The 26030-nt window shown below is 42.1% G+C and overlaps 1 protein-coding gene across 5 annotated transcripts; it reads right to left on the reverse strand.

The window, feature by feature from the left end:
* Window positions 1–3250: 3250 nt before the first annotated feature.
* LOC142493526 (syncytin-B-like) lies at window positions 3251–25983 on the reverse strand. Of its 5 annotated transcripts, XM_075597679.1 has the most exons (3): window positions 16453–25983; window positions 15245–15341; window positions 3251–9582 (listed from the first exon to the last, which is right to left on the reverse strand). In XM_075597679.1, the coding sequence occupies exon 3, from the start codon at window positions 5303–5305 to the stop codon at window positions 3854–3856; it is 1452 nt and encodes a 483-aa protein (XP_075453794.1). In that variant the 5' UTR covers window positions 5306–9582; window positions 15245–15341; window positions 16453–25983; the 3' UTR covers window positions 3251–3853. The 5 variants fall into 5 exon arrangements, with proteins under 5 accessions (XP_075453794.1, XP_075453793.1, XP_075453792.1 ...); XM_075597678.1 differs by having other exon boundaries at window positions 3251–15341; XM_075597677.1 differs by having other exon boundaries at window positions 15245–25983.
* Between the last annotated feature and the right edge of the window lie 47 nt (window positions 25984–26030).

Consider the following 26030-nt stretch of genomic DNA (forward strand, 5'->3'; position numbering starts at 1 on the left):
GGGGGCAGGGCAGTAGGGTGACATCCAACACTGGCTCCACGCAGGAGCAAACATTAAATAATACTTGTTACATCCTTCGCTAGGTCTAAGTCTACTTAACCGTTAGCAGTTGTTTCTATTTTCCTTTATATTTTATAGTTCCTATTGGGTTCTTCCATATATAAGTCTCCCAGGGGTCCCATGTTGTCAAGAAGGTGCTGTGTCTGTCGTGAATTAGGCATGTAAGTCTCTCCATTGTCATTATATAATTTATCTTGTGCATTACCTCAGTGATAGGGGGGGTCGTTCTGTTTCCAGTGTTTTGCGATTAAAGTTTTAGCTGCGGAAAGGATCTGTGTTATCAAGTCCAATTTTCTCTCTAGCCCCTCATTCGGTTTTAGTAGGAGTACTGTTTCTATATCCCATGGTAGCTCCACCCCTGTTACCCCTTCTATTAGACGTCTAATTCTTCCCCAAAATAGAATTATCTTGGGGCAGGACCACCATATATGTTTAAATGTACTTATTTGACCGCAGTTGCGCCAGCACAAAGGGGAGGTTAGCGGAAAAAAGAATGGAGGCGAGCTGGTGTGTAATACCACCTGTGTAGGACTTTCAAGTTTGTTTCCCAAACCAGTGAACATCGGGAGATTTTGGCTATCCTTTCGTGGATTTCTGCCCAGTCCTCTTCCTCTAGGGGTTTCCTATTGACCTCTTTGGAACAGGCTCTCAAAGTTGGTGAGTGGTCTGTTCCAAGTGTCGCTTGGTTGTATTGAGGAGACATGGTGGGCCAGTTGTGTATATTGGAATATTTGTGTGCTTGGGATATTGTATTCCTCTCTTATCCCCATGAATGACTTAACTCTTCCGCCTTTCTGCATGTCTCCTAGCTTGGAAAGCCCCTTCTCATCCCATTGCTTAAAGATATTTGAGTTGTGAGCTGGTGTAAATTCGGGGTTGGATCCAATAGGTGTTAGGAGTGAGGGGATGGAAGAGATCTGCTTGTGTTTGCAGTTTTTGTCCAAGATATTTAGGGAGTGCAGTAAGACTGGATGATCTCTATAGGCTATTTGCCTGTTCGCCTTCTTTACCCATAGAAGAGACGCTAACTTCTCGGTCCCAGCTTCCGCCCTCTCTACTGCTGCGGCACAGTTTATTCGAGCATTTGCCCGTTCTGTGCCGCAGCAGTAGCCTGGCGCGCGCCCGAGTGTGACGGGCGCGCGCCGAAGCAGCGGAAGAGCGCCCTCCGATCGGGGCGCTCTCCCTACCGCTGCCGGGTCCGCCGGGTCCCCCGGAACCCCCTGCCGCTGTCCCGCGATCGCGGGACACCAGGGCTCCCTCGGGGAGCCCCTGGACACGCGTGCAGGGGGCGCACGCTCCCGATGACGCGTGACCGCGCGTCTATGACGCGCGGCACGCCGAGGGGCGGCCACTAGCAAGCAGGGAGATTTCCCGGCTTGCGGTACCGACCACACTTCAATAAAGTGTGTCGGTAGTGTATGTCCACCCACAGCTTTTTCCCTGGAGCTGCGGACCAATAGATTAGTGGGCTTAGTCTAGCGGCTTCGTAGTATTTAGCTAGGTCTGGTTGGCCCAGGCCTCCTCTGGCCATGGGGAGGGCCATCAGTTTCTTCTTTATTCTAGGGTTTCTACCGTTCCAGATAAATGTAGTTATCGCTTTCTCCAGATCTCTGATTACGTAGATTGGAACAGTTACTGGGAGCACTTGGAATAAATAGAGTATTCTGGGCAATAGGTTCATTTTCACTGATATAATTTTACCCGACCAGGATATCTGGTATCTTGACCAGGATTCTAGGTCTTTTTTCAGGCTTTTAATAAGATTCGGGTAATTTGCTCTATAGAGATCATCATATAGTCTTGTAATGTATACTCCAAGATATCTCATTTTGTCTGGCAACCATTTTATTGGGAATTTTTTCTTTAGTGCGCTTTCTGTTTCCTGAGGTATGTGTAGGCCTATAGCCTCTGACTTAGTGTTGTTCACTTTGAAGTTTGAAATTTTGCCAAATTCGTTTAGTGTGTCAAATAGGTTTTTTAATGAGGTATCTGTGTTAGTCAAAGAGAGTAGGGTATCGTCCGCGAATAAAGACACTTTGTATATATTGTTTCCTATATGGACTCCCTCTATCCCTTGGTTCTCTCTTATTCTTGAGGCTAATACTTCTATGCACAAAGCGAATAGCATTGGGGAGAGCGGGCACCCCTGTCTGGTTCAGTTAGAGAATGTGAATGGTTCTGAGGTATAACCTGAGGTGCGAACTGTGGCTATTGGGTGGGAATATAGCGCTTTTATAAAGTTTTCATGTAGGCCCATCTCTCTGAATACCCATAACATAAAAGGCCAGGCCACTCAGTCAAAAGCTTTCCCAGCTTCCAACCCCAGAATCAGGGTGGGGCATTGATTCTTATTACTGTTATGGATAATGTTGATTACTCTCCTGATGTTATCAGAGGCCTGTCATTTTGGGGTGAACCCCACTTGGTGGACCAAGGAATTTAATACTCTGTTCAATCGGGTTGCTAAAATTTTGGCGAATAGTTTTATGTCTGTATTGATCAGAGTGATGGGCCTATAACTGAAGCATAGCGCCGGGTCTTCTCCTTCCTTTAGTATGACAATGATAGAGGCTTTTAGGGATTCTTTTGGTGGTGCTTCCCCGTCTAGGATCTTATTGAACCAGCGGACCAGATATGGCTTCAAAGTGTGTTCAAATTTCTTGTAGTAAAAATTAGTGAACCCATCTGGGCCCGGGGCTTTGGAGTTCTTAAGAGATTTGATGGCTACTGAGACCTCCTCTGATGTTATTGGGGTTCCTAGTTAGGCTGATTCTGATTAGTCTAGTTTGGATAATTTTGTTTTTTTTATATATTCGTCTAACTTTTTATCGAGCTCCCTGTTGGCTCTATTGGGGTTTGACAGATTATATAAATCACTATAATACTGGACAAACTCTTTATTAATTTCAGCTGGGTTGAATGTTAGGCTATTTTGGTTGGTTTTTATGATATATATATTAAGGCTTGCTGTTTTATTTCGGAGTTTGGCCACTAATTGTCTGTTTGCCTTATTGCCTTTTTCGTAAAAGGTCTGGTTTGTCCATCTCATTGCTTTTTCGGTATCTTCTATCAGTATGTTTTTAAGTTACAATCTGTCTTTATCAATGATTGCTCTGACTATGTCTGTTGGCTTTTGAGAAAAGCGTAAATAAAAAACACAGTCTGAGGTTATTTTGAAACAGAATAACACGTGAATTTATTCAAGTCATGTGCACAAGGAGACAGCTTTTGAAAAAAAGCTCTCCAACAATAACACGGTATGCCATATATTTATACCCTAAAACCTAAAGCTCCACCCCTTTATGGGGGGGCTTGCACGTCACTAAATATTACCTCATTTTGTAATACGTAACAATACTAAAGCTGATGTCATTTTGTAATACATAACAAGATTGGATAACTGCCTGTCAGCTAGAAACCATTATAGGGTTAAATGGGATGTGCCTATTCTGCCACCTGGCATATTGTATGAGAACCAGTTTTCTCTGTAGCTTATCTCATGGGTTCTCACAACCTTTGGCCTGTTTACACTTTCAATTTGAAGCTGATTGGATGAGGAAGGATCAATAAAGTAAGCTAAGATTAAAAACATTCCATTCTCTGCTTCACACATTTGTTTATACAGAAATGAAACACAGAAATTAAGACTCACAGAGACAAGACAAGATGGCGGATTGAAATATTCACACAAAATGGCTTCATCCTAAATGCTGTTATGTTGTTATGCCAGACCCCCTAATGTCTCAACTTTGTCAGTCCCTCCTCTGATTCTTTAAAACATTGTTTTTGAGAATTATTGGTATGATTTTAGTCCAGAAACACGTTGGGAGGCACAAGGGTGCTCCATCAACTCATAATGCTGCTTGAGGGTATAGGACAGTGCACGAGGGTGCCTGCCAAATGTAGTCATAGTCTCGTATGGCGTTGCAACCAAATTCTTTTCCAGAGTTAGAACATTGTACTTGGCAAATTCTTTCTTCAAGGGACTGCTGTAGATTGGTTCTGCAAACAATGGCATTATGTCTGCAGAGGGGGTGGCACATTTGTCAATCATGCCTTTGACAAACGTAACACAAACATAGATGACAACGAGTATCACAAGCACACACATTACTGCATTCAAAAATTTCGCTCCTAGTGATCCTACCAATCCAGTCAGCCCCAAAGGGTCCCAGTCTGTGTCACCTTCCTTCCTAAGTCTTTCTTGAATTTCTTCTATCTTATCTAACTCATGCTGTACCCTGCCACTCTGATCTTGGATGAAAACACCACATTGTTCTTTAATTAGGGCACATACACCTCCTTTTGATGCTAAAATGTAATCTAAAGCCATTCTGTTTTGTAAGGCCATAAGCCTGATCTGAACCTGTTCTTGGTTTAGTGATGCTATGGCTGTAGTGGTGTGATTGAGGACATCATCTAACACACTTGTTAATGTATTAAGCCTGTCAAATAGTAACCCAACTCCTACATTTGGAAATAAACTAGCCCAAAATTGTTCTCTCCAAAAACTACTTTTCAGTCCTGCAGTGTTTGGTGTTTTTCTCTTGTTTCTGAGACGCCCTGCAGGTAATTCTCTGGTGATTGTAAATGCGGGGACCACTTTCCCTAAATAGCAAGATCCTATCCAATTGCAAGGTAAGATTCTATATGCCCACTTTCCACAGAGCCAATAAATTCCACGTGGTAGAGTAAAGTTTCTGCATCCACGGAAAATTGCATCTACTAATAAAGATGTGTTTGCAGCTATGTATTTTGTTGCTGCTATTTGTTTTGCTCTATATTGTGTCTGATTCAGTGTACTGTTATCTATGCATTTGTACCAATAGGAAATTGATCTTCGGTCTTTGTTTACATATATGTCTAGTTCAAAACAAGTGTCATTTGTGGGAGGGAGGACTTTACCTATGGAAACATTTCCAGTTGTACTGCTTATATGACAACCTCCCACTGGAATATTATTCATTAACGGTACCCTGTTAAATTCTTTGGAGAATTGTCCAGTCAACATATCTGGTAATCTTGGTGTGTCATTTGCTGCAGGAGTTAATTCTTCCTGGGTATAAGGAATGCCAATCCAAGGTGACTCCTGATTATGAGGCACATACCCACATACCCAGCAAGATTCGTTAATACCAGATTTCTGGTATATTGTTCTGCATGTGTCCATAAATTTATTATCTCTTTCCCAAGGGGTTAAATGTAAGTCTCGTTTGTTTTTGGATGTACCAGTGGACTTTGTCATGTTTGTGGGTGAGATGCTTTGTGTAGTGTTACCTTGACCATGGTGATCGATATCTGCGATGTATAAGGAACACGACAGATGAGTATTGTTGACAAAGCTTCGCAGAGCATCATCATGACAATCCTGTCATCTCTTTGTGGGTTATACTTTCGCAGACCCAATGGCCCATACATCTTAAAAATCTAACTTATACACACTATAAATGAATAAAAATATTGAGTCTCTGAAAAATTAAATGTTCTGATAAAAATCAGGAATATTGAGTCTCTGAAAAAATAGAATGTTTTGAGTCTTTGAAAAAATGAAATGTTCCTGATAAGATCAAGCCTCTGCCTGGTATCTTATTTTCCTCGTTGGTTAACGGTCAAAGTTTATTTCTCGTCAAAACGTTAACTTGATGTGGCTGTGCTTTAGGTGACTTTGGTCTTTGGTGGAGCTGGAACGAGCTTTACTGTACTTTGGATAGAGGGAAAGAACTCTGCCACTTTAATTGCTGTATTGGTGATTAATATAGGCCTTTTCATCTCGGATGAAGAGCATGCTTGCGTAGGAAATATTTAACTATTAACCCCTTCTCGAGTAGGTGCACTTTCAACTTTGCCTAGAGAGACTCAAAAAATGTATTAGTGACATACAATACTTGTTAATTGTTTTATTACCAATAGATGTCCTTAATTTGTTCCTTTGAACTACTGATAGTCATAAGTCATCCCATAAGTGTCTCATAGGGAGATAATTTATACCTAGGAACAAATTCTTGTATCCATGTGTTTACTACTGTCTTAACATCCGCATATAGACAGAGGTATCTCCTATTAATGCTCCTCATATTTAAATGTAATGCTCCTCATATTTAAAGCTAAGCAGCTAATGTGGACTTGACTGTACTACACTCTAAGTTCCTAAGGCTTTGGGCCTCAGCCATTGTCAAACCAATTGCTTCCATAATCAACTCTATCCTTTCTGCAGGCCATATCCCTAAGACCTGAAAAACTACCAGAGCTGTCCCAATCTTCAAAAGTGAGGACAAAAACACTGTCTCAAACTACAGACCAATCTCTCTTCTCCCCATACACACTTGCTCTCATTCATGCCTCACTGTCATCTCCTCCGGTGCAAATGGTATCAACCTTTTCATTAAATACTAACTAACCTTAAAATTTGCCCCACACATTAAACATCCCAATAGCCTGCACTCATGGCTATTATTTCACACACAGTCACTCCTACCACACCCATTGTGGCCAAGCACTGCCATCTACAGCACTTATTCCCTCACCTGCTATCTCTGTAAATACCCCTCAAACCTTAGATTGTAAGCTCTTAAGGGCAGGGATTTCCTTTCCTATTGTCTGATTTTGCTGCACTTACTATTCTATTATAATTCCCTCTACGGTATTTTTTGTGAAGGGCTGAGTACATTTTTGACGCTATACATAAATAAAGTCATACACTATAATACTATCCAAAGTCATGGACAAAAATGTGTTCACTCCCAATTAAACAATTACTATACTAAGACAAATGCCCCTAGCCAATTCCAGTCTGGCCTGCACCCCAAACACTCCATTGTAACTATTCTGCTAAAAATATGAAATGCCTTGCATATAATATATACCCTGCTCACTTATGTAACTGTATTTGCAACTATATATCCCCTGTCCTTTAACTCTATACCCAGGACACACCCAAAAACTAGAGGTGACTCCCAGTGCACCATTTCCTGGCAAAACGTTCTACAAATCAATAATAAATTAGCAACTAGGATGTTGTTTGCTTAATCGGCAGACTTAGAAGTATATATTATACAGTGATTTTAACAGTAACTACTGCTTATTATAAAATAGAACACCTATGGAAAAATAAATGGTTAGAAGTTATAAAATACATCACATATTCAGATAATAGTCAAATGCTTTTGTATAGGACTTCACACTAAATTTCTTGTAATATAATCTCTTTGCACAGTGCCGAACACACTGACAGCGTTATTTTTTTTAAAGACACTCAGAGAAAAGTTTCAGAGCTTGTTTATCTTGGGCAATTTGTCAGCCTGGGCGTTTTGCCAAAAAGACTTTGAGAGTGCCGAGCAGATAACAAAACAGTTTCTCCGTCTTCTAAATATTAATTACTGGATTGAAACTTCAGCTCAAAGTTAAAAATGGAGCTCTCTCCACAGCAATAAAACCAAAAAAATGTATGGCCTCTCTAACAATAAACATATGGCCTCTTAAAAATAAAAATATGGCCTCTTAAAAATAAAAATGTTGCCTCAAAAATAAAAATATGGCCTCTCAAAAATAAAAATATGGCCTCTCAAAAATAAAAATATGGCCTCTCAAAAATAAAAATGGGACAATGAACTAAACTGAGGTTAGATCAACTTATGAACACACCATATATAATTTAAACAATACGTGCAAGCTTAAAATCTCTCCAACATATCCTAATCCTATAGAAATGCAATTCACATGTTTTTACTGGTTTACACACAATACAGACACACAAAGAACATAGACACAAACTTCTCTCCTACACAGCGAATCAGCTTCTCATATAAATAACCTGCTTTTAAAACTAATTTTTTTTTTTTTATGCTCCGGAGCTTTTGAGTTAACTTTTCATATCTTTTTGCACATTCCTTTGGAGAAAAAAGGGTTTTTTTTGGTGCGGTCTGTGCTGCTGTTATTCTGATTCTCTTTCTAGTTGCCATTAGAACAGAAGGAAAAATAATATTTTCTGGTTTAAAGACCTATTCGTGTGGCCAGTACAAACAAACCTTTTAAATTCCATTCTTTTTCTTCTACTCTCTCTCACTCTCTCTCTTAGGGCTGCTCTGCAATTACTGGCAACATGTCCTACCTTTTTACACTTATAACACTTTCTGTCCCTTCCAAACACTTTCTGTCCCTTCCAAACAATATACACAGTCTCTAATTGTATCCCAATTTCTGCATATAAACCTTTCATAAAAATAACCCTCAATATCTACTTCCTCAACACCATCATATGCCTTGATTATCTATCGGCAAATTCACTTGCTATTTCTTTCCTATTCACTTTCTTTTTCACTTGTTATTATATTAACTTCTGTCCTGGCAATGGTGAAAATAAATGCAACAGGACCCTTCTGTCCCTCAACAGAATTCTTTTGACCCATATTAACGTAAGGTATGTTTCCCTGTGGGATTCAAAAACACACGAGACGGCGCTCCCTGAGCTTATCAATCCCACAGAAAAAGACCCCTCTTTCATTTAAACATCTGCGCAATTTGTTGATAATAGTACAAACAGTGCCATTCACTGGCCAACAAAATATATTTATATTGTCTCTTTTCGTTCTCTGTATTCATTCTTTTTTTATTTTCGTCTGCAGACACACAATCCTTTGAGAATTTTTGGTTTCCCATTATTCCCCTGTTACAGAAATCAAATTTAATTGACCTGTACAATACTTCTTCGGTTACAGAAATCAAATTTAATTGACCTGTACAATATTTCTTCGGCTACAATAATCAATGTTAATTGACAATGTACAATACTTCGGCTACAGCAATCAACTGTTAATTGAACTGTACAATTTAGCGTTACAATAATCAGCGCAAGCTGATTACGTACAACTCTTTTGGCATGTTATTGTTCAGAATAGTGTAAATATGCAAATAAGGACCTGTCACAAGACTGTTCCCCAACCACATTTTCTCACCATAACTATACCAAAGAAAAACTTGAATCACTTCAGCGGGTCCAACCCAGTCCTGATAAACCTTGTACTTTTATAACATGGATACAGATAACACTTTCTAACTAGATATCATGAATAACTCACTTGGTATGTAAATGACAAAACAGAGCAAATGTACAATCAGGGACCCATCCTGCTTAGACAACAAAAATATTTATCACAACCCAGGACGGTTTGAAAACAATCCCTTTAAGCACACAAACACTCACCTTCATCACCAAAACTTTTAACGGGACTCTAACCTTAGCCCCTAACAACTCTTAACAACTCTTACACTTTAAAATGAATACAGGAACAGAGAATAATAAATTCACGTGAAACTGCTAGGGATTCTTACTCGTCACATCAGATAAGACACCGTTCAAAAATCAGCTCCACGCACCACTCAAAACAATTTAATCAGGCTGTTTGTCTAAAAAATGCAGGTAGCCTTACCTTGATTCATATGAGCGCTCAGGTTTGAGTGATGGAGGAGTGATTAATCCGGGTGCTCGATTCCGATGATATTGAGTCCCTATTCGGAATGCGCCATCTGAGAAAAGCGTAAATAAAAAACACAGTCTGAGGTTATTTTGAAACAGAATAACAAGTGAATTTATTCAAGTCAAGTGCACAAGGAGACAGCTTTTGAAAAAAAGCTCTCCAACAATAACACGGTATGCCATATATTTATACCCCAAAACCTAAAGCTCCACCCCTTTATGGGGGGGCTTGCACGTCACTAAATATTACCTCATTTTGTAATACATAACAATACTAAAGCTGATGTCATTTTGTAATACATAACAATATTGGATAACTGCCTGTCAGCTAGAAACCATTATGGGGTTAAATGGGATGTGCCTATTCTGCCACCTGGCATACTGCACCGACACACTTTATTCGAGCAAATACCCAGTATGTACCTGGCAGATACCTGGAATGCGCCGCTTCTCACCTCTGACAAGCCCCGTTACGTTTGCCTTCCCAGCCTGGGTTCATGCCTGGCTGACGGGCGGCTGATCTGTTAAATGATAATGATTATGATTTAATAGGCTGCAATGCTTCGCGTGTCTACCAGATGGCATAAATTCATGAATTGTAATGCAGTATATATATATATATACTGTGCAGTATTGCAGCCAGCGGGAATAAAATTCTTCAATCCCTGCCTGAAAATACCTCAATGCACTCGGGCAGAAAACAGTCACAAACCTCAATACACCCGGGTATACCCGAATTCGTGGGACTAGCCGAGCTCGAATAAAGTGTGTCGCCAGTGTATTGCATGAGAACCAGTTTTCTCTGTAGCTTATCCCACGGGTTCTCACAACCTTTGGCCTGTTTACAATTTCAATTTGAAGCTGATTGGATGAGGAAGGATCAATAAAGTCAGCTAAGAGCGAAAACATTCCATTCTCTGCTTCACACATTTGTTCATACAGAAATGAAACACAGAAATTAAGACTCACAGAGACAAGACAAGATGGCGGATTGAAATATTCACACAAAATGGCTTCATCCTAAATGCTGTTATGTTCAAAAATGTCGCTCCTAGTGATCCTACCAATCCATCAAGCCACAAAGGGTCCCAGTCTGTGTCACTTTCTTTCCTAAGTCTTTCTTGAATTTCTTCTATCTTGTCTAACTCATGCTGTACCCTGCCACTCTGATCTTGGATGAAAACACAACATTGTTCTTTAATTAGGGCACATACACCTCTTTTTGATGCTAAAATGTAATCTAAAGCCACTCTATTTTGTAAGGCCATAAACCTGTTCTTGGTTTTGTGATTCAATAGCTGTAGTGGTGTGATTGAGGACATCATCTAACACATCTGTTATTGTATTAAGCCTATCATATAGTAATCCACCTCCTACATTTAGAACTAAACTAACCCAAAATTGTTCTTTCCATAAACGACTTTTCAGCCCTGCAATATTTGGTGTTTGTAGTGTGTAAAAATGGATACAAAAATGCTAGACCTTTCTGCTGCTAGCTAAAGAAAATGGCATATACAGTATCTCTACCATCATATATTTTGAGAATTAACACAACATGCTATTACTGAGACTTTGTGATGTTTGTGGGTGAGATGGTGAATTAGTGTAGTGTTACCTTGACCATGGTGATAGATATCTGCGATGTATAAGGAACACAGGCAGATGAGTATTGTTGACAAAGCTCCGCAGAGCATCATCATGACAATCCTGTCATCTCTCTGTGGGTTATACCTTCGCAGACCCAATGGTGCATTTATCTTAAAATTCTAACTTATACACACTATAAAAGAATAAAAATATTGAGTCTTTGAAAAAATGAAATGTTCTGAGTCTTTGAAAAAATGAAATGTTCCTGATAAGATCAGGCCTCTGCCTGGTATCTTATTTTCCTCGTTGGTTAACGGTGAAAGTTTATGTCTCGTCAAAACGTTAACTTGATGTGGCTGTGCTTTAGATGACTTTGGTCTTTGGTGGAGCTGAATGAGTTTTATGTGAGCCACCAGGATCCAGGAATCTCTGACACTTTAATTGCTGTATTGGTGATTAGTATGGGCCTTTTCATCTGGGATGAAGAGCATGCTTGCGTAGGAAATATTTAACTATTAACCCCTTCTCGAGTAGGTGCACTTTCAACTTTGCCTAGAGAGTCTCAAAAAATGTATTAGTGGCATACAATACTTATTAATTGTTTTATTACCAATAGATGGTCCTTAATTTGTTCCTTTGAACTACTGATAGTCATAAGTCATCCCATAAGTGTCTCATAGGGAGATAATTTATACCTTGGAATAAATTCTTGTATCAATGTGTTTACTACTGTCATAACATCCGCATATAGACAGAGGTCTCTCCTATTAATGCTCCTCATATTTAAAACTAAGCAGCTAATGTGGACTTGACTGTACTACAATCTAAGTTCCTAAGACTTTGGGCCTCATCCATTGTCAAACCAATTGATTCCATAATCAACTCTATCCTTTCTGCAGGCCATATCCCTAAGATCTGGAAAACTACCAGAGCTGTCCCAATCTTCAAAAGTGGGGACAAAAACACTGTCTCAAACTACAGACCAATCTCTCTTCTCCCCATACACACTTGCTCTCATTCATGCCTCACTGTCATCTCCTCCGATGCAAATGGTATCAACCTTTTCATAAAATACTAACTAACCTTAAAACTTGCCCCACAAATTTAACATCCCAATAGCCTGCACTCATGGCTATTATTCCACACACAGCCACTCCTACCACACCCATTGTGGCCAAGCACTGCCATCTACAGCACTTTTTCCCTCACCTGCTATCTCTGTAAATTCCCCTCAAACCTTAGATTGTAAGCTCTTCAGGGCAGGGATTTCCTTTCCTATTGTCTGATTTTGCTGTACTTACTATTCTATTATAATTCCCTCTACTGTATTCTTATTGAAGTGCTGAGAACATTTTTGATGCTATACATAAATAAAGTCATACACTACAATACAATACTATCCAAAGTCATGGAAAAAATGTGTTCACTCCCAATTAAACAATTACTATACTAAGACAAATGCCCATAGCCAATTCCAGTCTGGCCTCCACCCCAAACACTCCATTGTAACTATTCTGCTAGAAATATGAAATGCCTTGCATATAATGTATACCCTGCTCACTTATGTAACTGTATTTGCAACTATGTATCACCTGTCCTTTAACTTTACCTAGAACATATCCAAAAACGAGAGGTGACTCCTAATGCACCACTTCCTGGCAAAACATTCTACAAATAAATAAGGACTGTAGAGGTCCGAAACGCGTTCGTGTACTTTGTAATCTTTTTCTGATCCATTAAATAGCCTATTTTTGGGAACATACCCCTGTTGGTTTTATTACTGCATTCAGCACAGGATTTAGTGCTCCGTTTTTCCTCCCTCCATTTCTACAAATAAATAATAAATTAGCAACTAGGATGTTGTTTGCTTAATCAGCAGAATTAGAATGATATATTTTAACGTGATTTTAAAAGTAACTACTGCTTATAATAAAATAGGACAACTATGGAAAAAATAAATGGTTAAAAGTTATAAAATACATCACATATTCAGATAATAGTCAAGTGCTTTTATATAGGACTTCACACTAAATTTCTTGTAATATAATCTCTTTGCACAGTGCCGAACACACTGACAGCGTTATTTTTTTTAAAGAAACTCAGAGAAAAATTTCAGAGCTTGTTTATCTTGGGCAATTTGCCAGCCCGGGCGTTTCGCCAAAAAGACCTTGAGAGTGCCAAGCAGATAACAAAACAGCTTCTCAGTCTTCTAAATATTAATTACTGGATTGAAACTTCAGCTCAAAGTTAAAAATGGAGCTCTCTCCACAGCAATAAAAATGAAAAAATGTATGGCCTCTCTAAAAATAAAAATATGGCCTCTCAAAAATAAAAATGGGACAATGAACTAAACTGAGGGTAGATCAACTTATGAACACACCATATATAATTTAAACAATACGTGCAAGCTTAAAATCTCTTTGCAACATATCCTAATCCTATAGAAATGCAATTGACGTGTTTTACTGGTTTACACACTATACAGAAACCACAATACAGACACACAAAGAACATAGACAAAAACTTCTCTCCTACACAGCGAATCAACTTCTCATAAATAACCTGCTTTTAAAACTATTTTTTTTTTATGCTCCGGAGCTTTTGAGTTAACTTTTCATATCTTTTGTACATTCATTTGGAGAAAAGGTTTTTTTTTGGTGCGGTCTGTGCTGCTGTTATTATGATTCTCTTTCTAGTTGCCATTAGAACAGAAGGAAAAAGAATATTTTCTGGTTTAAAAGACCTATTTGTGTGGCCAGTACGAACAAACCTTTTAAATTTCATTCTTTTTCTTCTACTCTCTCTCTTAGGGCTGCTCTGCAATTACTGGCAACATGTCCTACCTTTTTACACTTATACACTTTCTGTCCCTTCCAAACACTTTCTGTCCCTTCCAAACAATATACACAGTCTCTAATTGTATCCCAATTTCTGCATATAAACCTTTCATAAAAATAACCCTCAATATCTACTTCCTCAACACCATCATATGCCTTGATTATCTATCGGCAAATTCACTTGCTATTTCTTTCCTAGTCACTTTCTTTTTCACTTGTTATTATATTAACTTCTGTCCTGGCAATGGTACACATTTATGCAGCACGACTCTTCTGTCCCTCAACAGAATTCTTTTGACCCATATTAACGTAAGGTATGTTTCCCTGTGGGATTCAAAAACACACGAGACGGCGCTCCCTGAGCTTATCAATCCCACAGAAAAAGACCCCTCTTTCATTTAAACATCTGCGCAATTTGTTGATAATAGTACAAACAGTGCCATTCACTGGCCAACAAAATATATTTATATTGTCTCTTTTCGTTCTCTGTATTCATTCTTTTTTTATTTTCGTCTGCAGACACACAATCCTTTGAGAATTTTTGGTTTCCCATTATTCCCCTGTTACAGAAATCAAATTTAATTGACCTGTACAATATTTCTTCGGCTACAATAATCAATGTTAATTGACAATGTACAATACTTCGGCTACAGCAATCAACTGTTAATTGACCTGTACAATTTAGCGTTACAATAATCAGTGCAAGCTGATTACGTACAACTCTTTTGGCATGTTATTGTTCAGAATAGTGTAAATATGCAAATAAGGACCTGTCACAAGACTGTTCCCCAATCACATTTTCTCAACATAACTATACCAAAGAAAAACTTGAATCACTTCAGCGGGTCCAACCCAGTCCTGATAAACCTTATACTTTTATAACATGGATACAGATAAGACTTTCTAATCAGATATCCATGAATAACTCACTTGGTATGTAAATGACAAAACAGAGCAAATGTACAATCAGGGACCCGTCCTGCTCAGACAACAAAAATATTTATCACAACCCCGGACGGTCTGAAAGCAATCCCTTTAAGCATACAAACACTCACCTTCATCACCAAAACACCAAAACTTTTAACGGGACTCTTACCTTAACCTCTAACAACTCTTAACGCTCTTACACTTTAAAATGAATACAGGAACAGAGAATACTAAATTCACGTGAAACTGCTAGGGATTCTTACTCGTCACATCAGATAAGACACCGTTCAAAAATCAGCTCCAAGCATCACTCAAAACAATTTAATCAGGCTGTTTGTCTAAAAAATGCAGGTAGCCTTACCTTGATTCATATGAGCGCTCAGGTTTGAGTGATGGAGGAGTGATTCATCCGTGTGTTCGATTCCGATGATATTGAGTCCCTATTCGGAATGCGCCATCTGAGAAAAGCGTAAATAAAAAACACAGTCTGAGGTTATTTTGAAACAGAATAACACGTGAATTTATTCAAGTCAAGTACACATAGGGACAGCTTTTGAAAAAAAAGCTCTCTAACAGATAACACGTTATGCCATATATTTATACCCTAAAACCTAAAGCTCCACCCCTTTATGGGGGGGCTTGCACGTCACTAATATTACCTCATTTTGTAATACATAACAATACTAAAGCTGATGTCATTTTGTAATACATAATAATACTAGATAACTGTCTGTAAGCAAAAAATCATTATGGGGTTAAATGTGATGTCAGTTCTGCCACTTGGCACATTGTATGAGAAACAGTTTATCTTAGACTACTAACGAGGCTTTCTCATAATATCTGGCCGGTTTACACTTTCAATTTGGAAGCTGATTGGATGAGGAAAGATCAATAAAGTCAGCTAAGAGCGAAAACATTCCATGTCTGTTTCACACAGATTTCTTCACATAGAATGATGACATTAAAACTCGCAAAGACAAGACAAGATGGCGGACTGAAAATAGTCAAACAAAATGGCTGCTTCCTAAATGCTGTTATGTTGTTATGTCAGACCCCCTAATGTCTCAACTTCGTCACCTAGGTTGTATTTAAAACACGTTTAGATCTATCCTGATTTTCATTTAAGGTTATATTGAAGTCTCTTGCTAAGATTATACGACCTAGATATTTTTTACCTATTAATCTGAATAATTTTATGAAGAATGTTCTCTTGTTTTCATTTGGTGCGTAGGCATTGACCACAGTTATCTGTGTATCTTCTAGGTCCCCTGTGAGTATTAAGTACCATCCATCAGGGTCCCTTCTTATCTTATCTACCTTAAATAGAGAGTTCCTTGCAAGCAGTATGGCACCACTCTTTTTTCTTCTTCTTCTGCGGATGCTGTAAATACCTGGGGATAGTGTTTGTCCCAAAATGTTGGTGTGGAGATAACAGTGAAATGCGTTTCCTGTAGGAATATTATGTCACCTGATAAGCTTTTATATTCTGCCATTGCTATCTTCCTTTTTGTTAAATTATTCAGTCCCTTGGTGTTGTGTGATATCAATTTCAGTGTCATTTTTATTTACCTGTTTTTGGAATCATCTTCTCTTGTGGGTTTGTTCTCTGCCTTTCCTTGAGCAGCGACCCGGAAGGTATTCTTACACATATTGTTGTAATGAAAACATTTAAACATTAAAGAAAAGAAAAAACATACAGTATAGGGGATAATCCAGGTGACTAACAAAGCCTGGATTCGTTTGTTCACTTTTCGTAAATCTCCGTTCTCTGAGATCACGCAGTAGCGCTAATCCCACACATACCTCTGAGTGTTTGAGGACCATTCGGTGGTCACAGGCAGCGGGTCTGCCTAAAAAAATCAACTTTTAATTTATAACATTTCTAACATCTTTTTTTTTTTAAAGTATATAAAGCACTGTGATCAATGTTAATTGAACAAACACAATTCAACAGGCAAAACCATACATATAAAGTAGATTAACTGAAACCTTATTTTGTTACGTTTTGACTCTAACGATAACTTTATGGAAGTCGACCTTATCTTCACCTTATTTATTGTTCTTCTCATGCCTGCTTCCATCTAACTTTTCTGCTTAATTTCTGCTTACTAAACTCAGTTTTCCCCCTACTTTTAACTAATCTAACGTCGCTCTCAAGTATAATGGTAATTCTAGTCTTCAGATTATCTGCTATTCTAGGAGGATTCAAACATAACACTGCTTAACTTTATCTGGTTCTGTTATTATAGATTAGATTTTCCCCGCTTTTAGCTACTCTAAAGCTGCCCTCAAATATCCTGGAAATTATAACCTTCTGGTTAGCCGCTAGTCTAGGGGGATTTAGAAATATAGCATTGTTTATCCATATCTGTGTAAAGAACCGTGGGTCACGTTCTACCACCCGCGGCGTCCCCTTACCTTGTGCGCCCTCAGACGCCACTGCTCTGGATCCCCGGCGGTCCCCCGCACTCACCGGCTTCTCCAGCACAGCCCCCCTCCTCTTCCGGGTCACGCGCGTCGGCCCGCCTGCCTTACAGGGGGCGCGCGGACCCGCGCTACTTACCCCCGGCACGCAGGAGATAGCTCCGCCCTCACCTATCGTGCCTGTGCATGGCGCACTCCCAAGCCCCTGGGTCACCCCAGCCAGCCACCCAGGTCCCTGCCTCCTATCAAGACCAGCCCCCGGGTCGCGCCCCCTCTCCACCCTCCTCCTGATAGGTGCCTGCCTACTATTTAGCTCTCACTCTCCATTCCCTCAGTGCTCTGCATAGCTCCTGTACCCTTGGTGCTGTCTGCTTCTGCTAGGGTCCTCTCTTCTTGTTTCAGCCCCTGGAGTTCCTGACCTTGGATTGTCTGCGTAACCCCTCCGGATCTTGACCTTGGCTTTGGATTTCGACGTTGCGGACTTTTCTAACCCCTCGGACTTGGCATACGGACTTTCTACGATGCTGCACTCTCCACTCCTCGGACTTGGCTAAACAAACTTTGACTACGCTGTCTTCCCAATCCCCAGACCAGGCGCACGGACATTCGAGCACGCAACTCTCTCCACTCCCAGACCCTTGGCTTACGGACACGACTATTCTATCCAGGATTTGGCAAGTACCACTACTCTCTTTTCTTGCCCCCGGTCCAGCTACGCTTGATACCACACTCCGGGCTACTCTCCACTGCGGTGGCTGCGTGGTATCATCCCCTTCCACCTCAGAACCAGGGTCTAATCTGGTTTGCGGGCAACCCGAGCGTTACATTATGCAGCGCCCAACAGAATCAGACCCCCCTGAGGTGGACGATACCCTGACCGCCATTAATATACACTTCACGTTTTTGGATAATCAGGTTACCACCCTTAATCAACAGTATGCTACATTGTCCGCACAAATGCCTCAGGTTCATGCCACCAGCTCTGTTACTCGCCCCACTGTCTCCACAGAGGGAGCTGCCACACCTGAGTTACGGATCCCCACGCCAAGCAAGTATGCTGGAGACACACTTGCATGCCGGGGTTTTTTAAACCAGTGCGATATTCAATTTGAAATGTCTCCCTCTCGCTTCCCCTCTGATCGCACTAAAGTGGCATAAGTCATGGCTCTCCTCACTGGGGACGCTCTAGCCTGGGCTTCGCCCATTTGGGAATTAAGGCCTTAACTCGCGTACAATTTTGCACACTTTAAAAGGGAATTTTGGCAAGTTTTTGATACGCCTGGACATAGGGATGCGGCCGCTTCTTCCTTGTTCCACATCTCACAGGGGCGGAAGCAATGTATGCCCCGGTAATTCAGGACGATCGCGGCCGAAATGGCGAATGACGGCGCCCTCTCACCGGCCTTCTGGCAAGGTCTTTTGGAGTCCTTGAAGGACGAACTGGCGGCTCGCGAGAGACCATCGTCGTTGGAGGGACTAATATCCTTGTGTATTAGAGTGGACCAACGTCTTCAAGAGAGGCGGGCCGAACGTCAACATCCTCATTCTGACACCTGAGACAGGTATTGAACAGCCCCTCACTGATACCAGCGTACACCTAATTAACCACTAATAGGGATTACTGTACACCGGCTCCCTGGGACAGTTTGATCCAATTAACCTCAAATTGTCGCCTTACTTAGTTACCCGGAATATCAAATATATTCATCATAGGGTATCATATATGTGTGTCATTTGTTGAATTTTAACACCCATTATTTTAATTAGTATAGCATTAAAAAATTATTTTTTATTTTCACATCATACATCAGGGGGTATTGAGTGCTTATAGTGGGTTCTTGCTTCTTTATTACAGGCATACCCCGGTTTAAGTACACTCACTTTAAGTACACTCGCGAGTAAGTACATCTCGCTCAATAGGCAAACAGCAGCTCACGCATGCGCCAGTCAGCACGTCCTGAACAGCAATACCGGCTCCCTACCTGTAACGAAGGTGTGCGCAAGCGGGGAGACTATAGAGCCTGTTACAAATGCCTTATTTACATCAGTTCTGCACATATATGACGATTGCAGTACAGTACGTGCATCGATAAGTGGAGAAAAGGTGGTGCTTCACTTTAAGTACATTTTCGCTTTACATACATGCTCCGGTCCCATTACGTATGTTAATGTGGGGTATGCCTGTACTCACCTTATACATCACCCATTAGCACCTTACCCCCACACTATTACTTTGTACTTAGCTGAAGCGGGGTTCTTCTATATTGAACTTTCTGTTCCCAGGTATCCTGTTCCTGCATTACCGGCATTGGACGCTCCCGAACCCATGCAATTGGGCAGTCATCAGCTCTTTTCTGTGGAACGGCAGCGTTGGAGGAACGAGGGTCTCTGCTTCTATTGTGGCTCCCCTGGACATATCTTACCTCGCTGTCCTCTGAGACCAGGAAACGCCAGCTCCCAGTTGAGGTACGAGGGGATTTCATTGGGCACTATCTCTTCTCTCCCCTTTCCCAAGGAGGGACTTCCCAAGCATATACTACTCCCTGTCTATCTTCAAGGTTCTAAGTTTCAAACCCCTGCTCTTGCCTTCCTCGACTCCGGCTCTGGAGGAAATTTCGTGGACAACGCCTTCGCTATCCGGAACAACATTCCTCTGCGAGAAAAGGCTATTCCGGTCGGTCTTGAGGCTATTGATGGGCGTCCTCTTCAGCCAGCCTTTATTTTGCTAGAGACCTCTCCCTTGGCTCTTGCTCCTAAGGATGGGCATTCGGAACTGATTTCCTTTGATGTCATCCATTCTCCTTCAGTTTAGTTAAATCTGGGATTACCTTGGTTACAACTCCATAATCCCATAATCGATTGGACTGCCAAATTCCCCATTCAATGGAAGTCTCCCCAGATAGAAACCATTCCTCCGTCATCAACGGTACTGGCCGTCCTAGAGATGGCTACCCCAGGAGTAACCACGCTGCCAGAAGTTTATTTGGAATTCCTGGATGTCTTCAATAAGACCAAGCCCGAGGTACTCCCTCCTCATCGCCCTTTTGACTGCCCAATTGACTTAATACCCGGAGCCATTTTTCCTAAGGCCAAGTCATATCCCCTATCTCTGCTAGAGACTGAAGCCATGGCAGGGTACATTGAGGAGAACATTAAGAAAGGGTTCATCCGGAACTCTACCTCCCCCGCTGGAGCGGGTTTCTTTTTTGTTAAAAAGAAGGATGGTACGCTTCGCCCTTGCATCGACTACCACGGGCTTAATAAGATTACAATTAAAAATCGCTACCCTTTGCCTCTTATCCCTGAACTCTTCGATAGGTTGCAGGGTTCGACCATTTTTTCTAAGCTTGATCTACGAGGAGCATATAATCTTATCCGCATCCGCAAAGGAGACGAATGGAAGACCGTGTTCAACACACGCAGTGGCCACTATGAATATCTGGTAATGCCTTTTGGGTTGTGCAATGCCTTACAGTGTTTCAAAAATTCATGAATGAGGTTTTCCGCGACGTCTTGAACATTTTTCTGATCATCTACTTGGACAATATTATTATTTTTTCCAAGACCCTCGACGAGCAGATTTTACATACCAAACTGGTGCTCTCGCGTCTGCGTACTAATAAACTCTACGCTAAGATGGAGAAATGTTTATTCCACCAATCCTCGACCACATTCTTAGGCTACATCATCTCAGACAAGGGTTTCCCCATGGATCCCGAGAAGCTCAAGTGTGTCCTAGAATGGCCACAACCCAATTCTTTAAAGGCGATACAACGCTTCCTTGGTTTCGCTAACTACTACCGGAAGTTCATTGGTAGGTTCTCTACTCTCGTAGCACCCATCACCGCCCTTACCAAGAAGGGGGCCGACCCTTCCATTTGGCCTCCGGAGGCTAGTCAAGCATTTGAGGCACTCAAGAAGGCCTTTGTCTCGGCTCCCATTTTGCAACACCCTGTTCCCACCCTCCCCTTTACCCTTGAGGTCGACGCCTCTGACGTAGGAGCCGGTGCGGTACTCTCTCAAAGAACCACCCCTGAAAATAAACATCACCCCTGTGGGATTTTCCCCGGACGAAAGAAACTACGACGTGGGGAATAGGGAATTGTTGGCCATCAAAATGGCATTACAAGAGTAGAGACATCTTCTCGAAGGAACCAAGGAGCGCATCCTGATACTCACAGACCATAAGAACCTTTCTTATATCGAGGGGGCTCGCCGCCTTGGTTCCCGTCAGGCCCGTTGGGCATTGTTATTTTCTAGATTTAACTTCGACATTTCATATATTCCTGGTACCAAAAATGTTAAGGCTGATGCACTGTCCTGTCAGTTTTCCACAGAGGAGAAGTTGGAAGATGTTCCTGGAAATATCCTTCCTTCCAGACTTATCATTTCTGCAGCCTCTTTTGATATCTTAGATAAAATCTTGGAATCCCAGTCGCAGATCCCTGAAGGTCTAGAGGTTCCTGATGGACGTCTTTATGCGCCTCCACGTTATCATCACAAGAACCTGGAATGGGGACACTCCTCCAGATCGGCTGGTCATCCCAGTACTAAGAAGACCACGGATCTCATCAGGGGGACTTTCTGGTGGCCGAATATGTTAAAGGACATCCAAGACTTTACCTCCTCTGGCCCTGTTTGCGCCCCAAAGTAAATCGGTCCGTCAAAAGCCTTCCGGTCTGCTCCAACCTCTCCGTCCCGGACCGCCCTTGGACACACATCGCGATGGATTTCATCGTGGATCTTCCCCCTTCTAACGGAATGACCACAATCCTGGTTGTCATTGACAGATTTTCCAAGCAGGCCCATTTTATTCCCCTCAAGGAGTTACCTAATTCTGCCACGCTGGCTGATATTTTTGTGAGAGAAATTTTTCGGATCCATGGTATCCCACTTTCCATTGTTTCTGACCGTGGTACTCAATTTGTTTCGAAGTTTTGGCGCGCATTTTCTCAGAGCCTTGGTATTTCCCTACGCTTTTCATCTGGTTATCACCCCCACACCAACGGCCAGACCAAACGCATGAATCAATCCCTAGAACAGTATTTACGTTGTTTTCTTCCGACTCCCAGGACAATTGGGCAGAACTGCTTCCATGGGCGGAATTCGCTATCAACTCACTCAGGAATGAATCCACTCAGGAGTCGCCGTTCTTTTCAAATTACGGATATCATCCTAATCGGCTCCCCTTTCACATGGCCGCTTCAGGAGTTCCGGCAGCTGACTCTAGGATCGCCACTCTACAAGGATCCTGGAGAAGGATTCAAAGGGTATTGCAAGAATCGGTCCGGAGGCAAAAGAGACAGGCTGATCGCCTCCGTCAGGAGTCACATAAATATAAACCTGGAGACAAGGTTTGGCTCTCATCTAGGAATATCAAATTGAAGACCCCTACCCCGAAGTAATCTCCTCGATTCCTTGGCCCCTTCTCTATTCTTCGTCAGATTAATCGTGTAGCCTACCGTCTTCTTCTTCCTCCCTCCATGAAGATTTCACCCATCTTCCATGTGTCCCTCTTGAGACCATTTATCCAGAGTGTGCAATTTTACCATTCCTCACATCGTCGCCCTCCCATTACTATACAGGGTCAACAGGAATTGGAAATCCGGTCCATCATTGATTCTCGTATCTAAAGAGGCAAGGTCCAATTCTTGGTCCACTGGAAGGGCTATGGACCTGAAGAACGTTCTTGGGTCTGACGGTCTGAACTCCACGCTCCGTCTTTACTCAGATGCTTCCATCAAAAATTTCCCCACAAACCTTGGGAAGATCATGGAGCATGATGCTCGGGGGGGGGGGTACTGTAAGGAGCCCCTGGTCACGTTCTACCACCCGTGGCATCCCCTTACCTTGTGCGCCCTCAGACGCCACCGCTCCGGATCCCCGGCGGTCTCCCGCACTCACCGGCTACTCCAGCACGGCTCCGCCTCCCCATCCGGGTCGCGCGCGTCGGCCCTCCTGCCTTACAGGGAGCGCGCGGACCCGCGCTACTTACTCCAAGCACGCAGGAGATAGCTCAGCCTCCACCTATCGTGCCTGCGCACAGTGCGCTCCCCAGCCCCTGGGTCACCCCAGCCAGCCTCCCAAGTCCCTGCCTCCTATCAGGACCAGCCCCCAGGTCGCGCCCCCGCTCCACCCTCCTCCTGATAGGTACCTGCCTACTATTTAGCACTGACTCTCTATTCCCTCAGTGCTCTGCATAGCTCCTGTATCCTTGGTGCTGTCTGCTTCTGCTAGGCTCCTCTCTTCTTGTCTCAGCCCATGAAATTCCTGAACTTGGATTGTCTGCGTATCCCCTCCGGATCTTGACCTTGGCTTTGGATTTCGACGTTGCGGACTTCTCTACCCCCTCGGACTTGGCATACGGACTTTCTACGACGCTGACTCTCCACTCCTCGGACTTGGCTAAACAAACTTTGACTACGCTGTCTTCCCAAACCCCGGACCAGGCGCACGGACATTCGACCACGCAACTCTCTCCACTCCCAGACCCTTGGCTTACGGACAGTGGAGTGGGAGTGATTCCCCTTGGCCTGTCAGGGAGTGAGGGAGCAGAGGACGGACTCCTAAGAGCCTGGGGGTTTACTCCAGGGCCTGTGGAGGCGGAGGAAGCCTGTATCCAGTAAAGAGGTGGTTGTACCCACCCTTATGTTTGTTCCTTGGATGGGGAAAGAGTGCCTACGGGGACCATCCTGCCTGCCAGGATCCTCATAAGATGAAGGCACTGCACACTATATCATCAGGAGAAAGTGATAATGTATATGTCAGTGGGGGGACTCCATTTTGTCTGTAACCATTCTATACAAACACTGCCATTATGTTTTATTATGTTGTGAACTGACCTTTTACCCAATTAATGTTGGCTGAACTCCTGGACTATGTATGTTCAGACATAGTTTAACTGAAGCTCTGTAGCTACAAATTAGGTTTAACTGTAGTTTAGGATATGATAATAAAAGAAAGGGACATTTTTATTAATATAGTTTGCAGGCAGGATCAAACAGTTTTGCATTGCCTTGTCTTGGTAATTTTTGTTGTATTATTTTTGTTTCTTTTGTGTGTCACATTTTATTCTGTAATCAGGCCGTGTGAGGAGCTGCATTTTTAAGCTGTCCCAAATTATATTGCAATGTAATTAACAGTTTTTTTTCTTATCTGTTTTGTTCCAAGGTTTTGGCAGGATGCCCAGAAAGTTATTTAAAGCTTGTTCCAATCAGAAATGTTTTTTTTTTTAATCTGTGTCTATAGTTTCTTATATTACAGGATGTTTATGTCAGAAGACAATAGCAGATTATATTTATATTCAGTAGTGTTTTGAGGGTTTTTAATGCAAATTTTAAACCCAAAGGTTTCAGGTTAGTTTTGCTACAGATCGAGCAAACAATAGTTAGTTATGTTTTAAATGCTGTTATCCTTTCTGTAATATTGTTCACATATAAAAAAAATGATGTGAACAAAGGAGTGGTGTTATTGCTGTTTATCATATAGCTGTCTATGCCCAGAAGTTAGATAGCTTAGTGCCCGGGATGAACGAAATCTGAAATTATTATTTTTTTAAGAATAATGCTTGAGTGTCTTTTAAAGTTGGCAGTGTGCTCGGCCCTTTTAAAAGAAATTATATTACAAGTAAATTAGTTTGGAGATCTATACATTATTATTTTAGCCATATTTGTTTTTTTTGGTGTAGCAATAGCTGGGGCACCAATTTTAATGAATTTAGATTGCAGCAAAGTCAAGACCACAGTAGGGATCCCCATTCTCCGGGATCGGACTTCTCTGTTTTCACTTTGGGCGAGGCTCCAGCCGTCAAGCTTGGCTGTCTCTCCTCCCGCCTCCGCGGCGTGCCCAGGCACAAACGACTCCACAGCCTCCAGTATGTGCTCTGTGGTAAGTGCTCTGGTTACTGGCTAGAGTACTCTGGCTTCTCCCATGCAGTACTTGGGGCGTCAACCTACTGTTGGCTACACCTAGCGCAGACCCTCTCAGGAATTCCTGACCATGTTAACAGGCTATCCCCTCAGGCATCCTATGACTAGCTGCCTCAAGGTGACTAGAACAGCTATAGCCTGTCTCCAGACCCACTTTACTCCATTCAAGACCCTAGGGTGTACTTTGCGAGTGGACCGTCACACTCCTGACTACCCCTAGGCTCCCGTCCCTTCCACAGCACTTCCTGGCAGCATACATTCTCCTGTTTACCAGTGTGCCTAGCAAAAGCCTGTCCTGATGATAGGTATCTCAGCAGCGCCTCCAAAAATGTAACGTACAACCCCCACCCAATCTCATATTGGCCCCTGTGGGTGTAATCTGCCCCCAGTTACATGTTTGTGTAGTGTGGTGCACCTGCTGGCTCACAGGACTCCTGAGTCTCCCGCTCATTGGTAGTGGGGATTTCACCATGACAGGTGTCTCAGGTAGTGTGCTGAGTCCTACTCACATTTGGTACAGTGCCTCCATCCCATCCAGATACCCATGATAGCAGGGAGGAGTTTCTGAAAGGGAACTCCCAGGTGCACCTTCTCCCTGAGTAACTCCACTCACAGGCAAGAAGGGTCTTTTCATGGGCATCTTTATTAGCATTTTTCTCAAACATCCAGGGGGAGCATATGGGGAAAGAAATAAAAATTTAAGTGCAGACGTTTCTATAAAGTAGAATGATATAGTCTTGGCTCGTATAAATGTATTACTCACAAGATGTATGAGTTAATCAGGCAATTGGCAAA

This window comes from Ascaphus truei, chromosome 4, assembly GCF_040206685.1.
Source record: "Ascaphus truei isolate aAscTru1 chromosome 4, aAscTru1.hap1, whole genome shotgun sequence".
In the NCBI taxonomy this organism is placed as follows: Eukaryota; Metazoa; Chordata; class Amphibia; order Anura; family Ascaphidae; genus Ascaphus; species Ascaphus truei.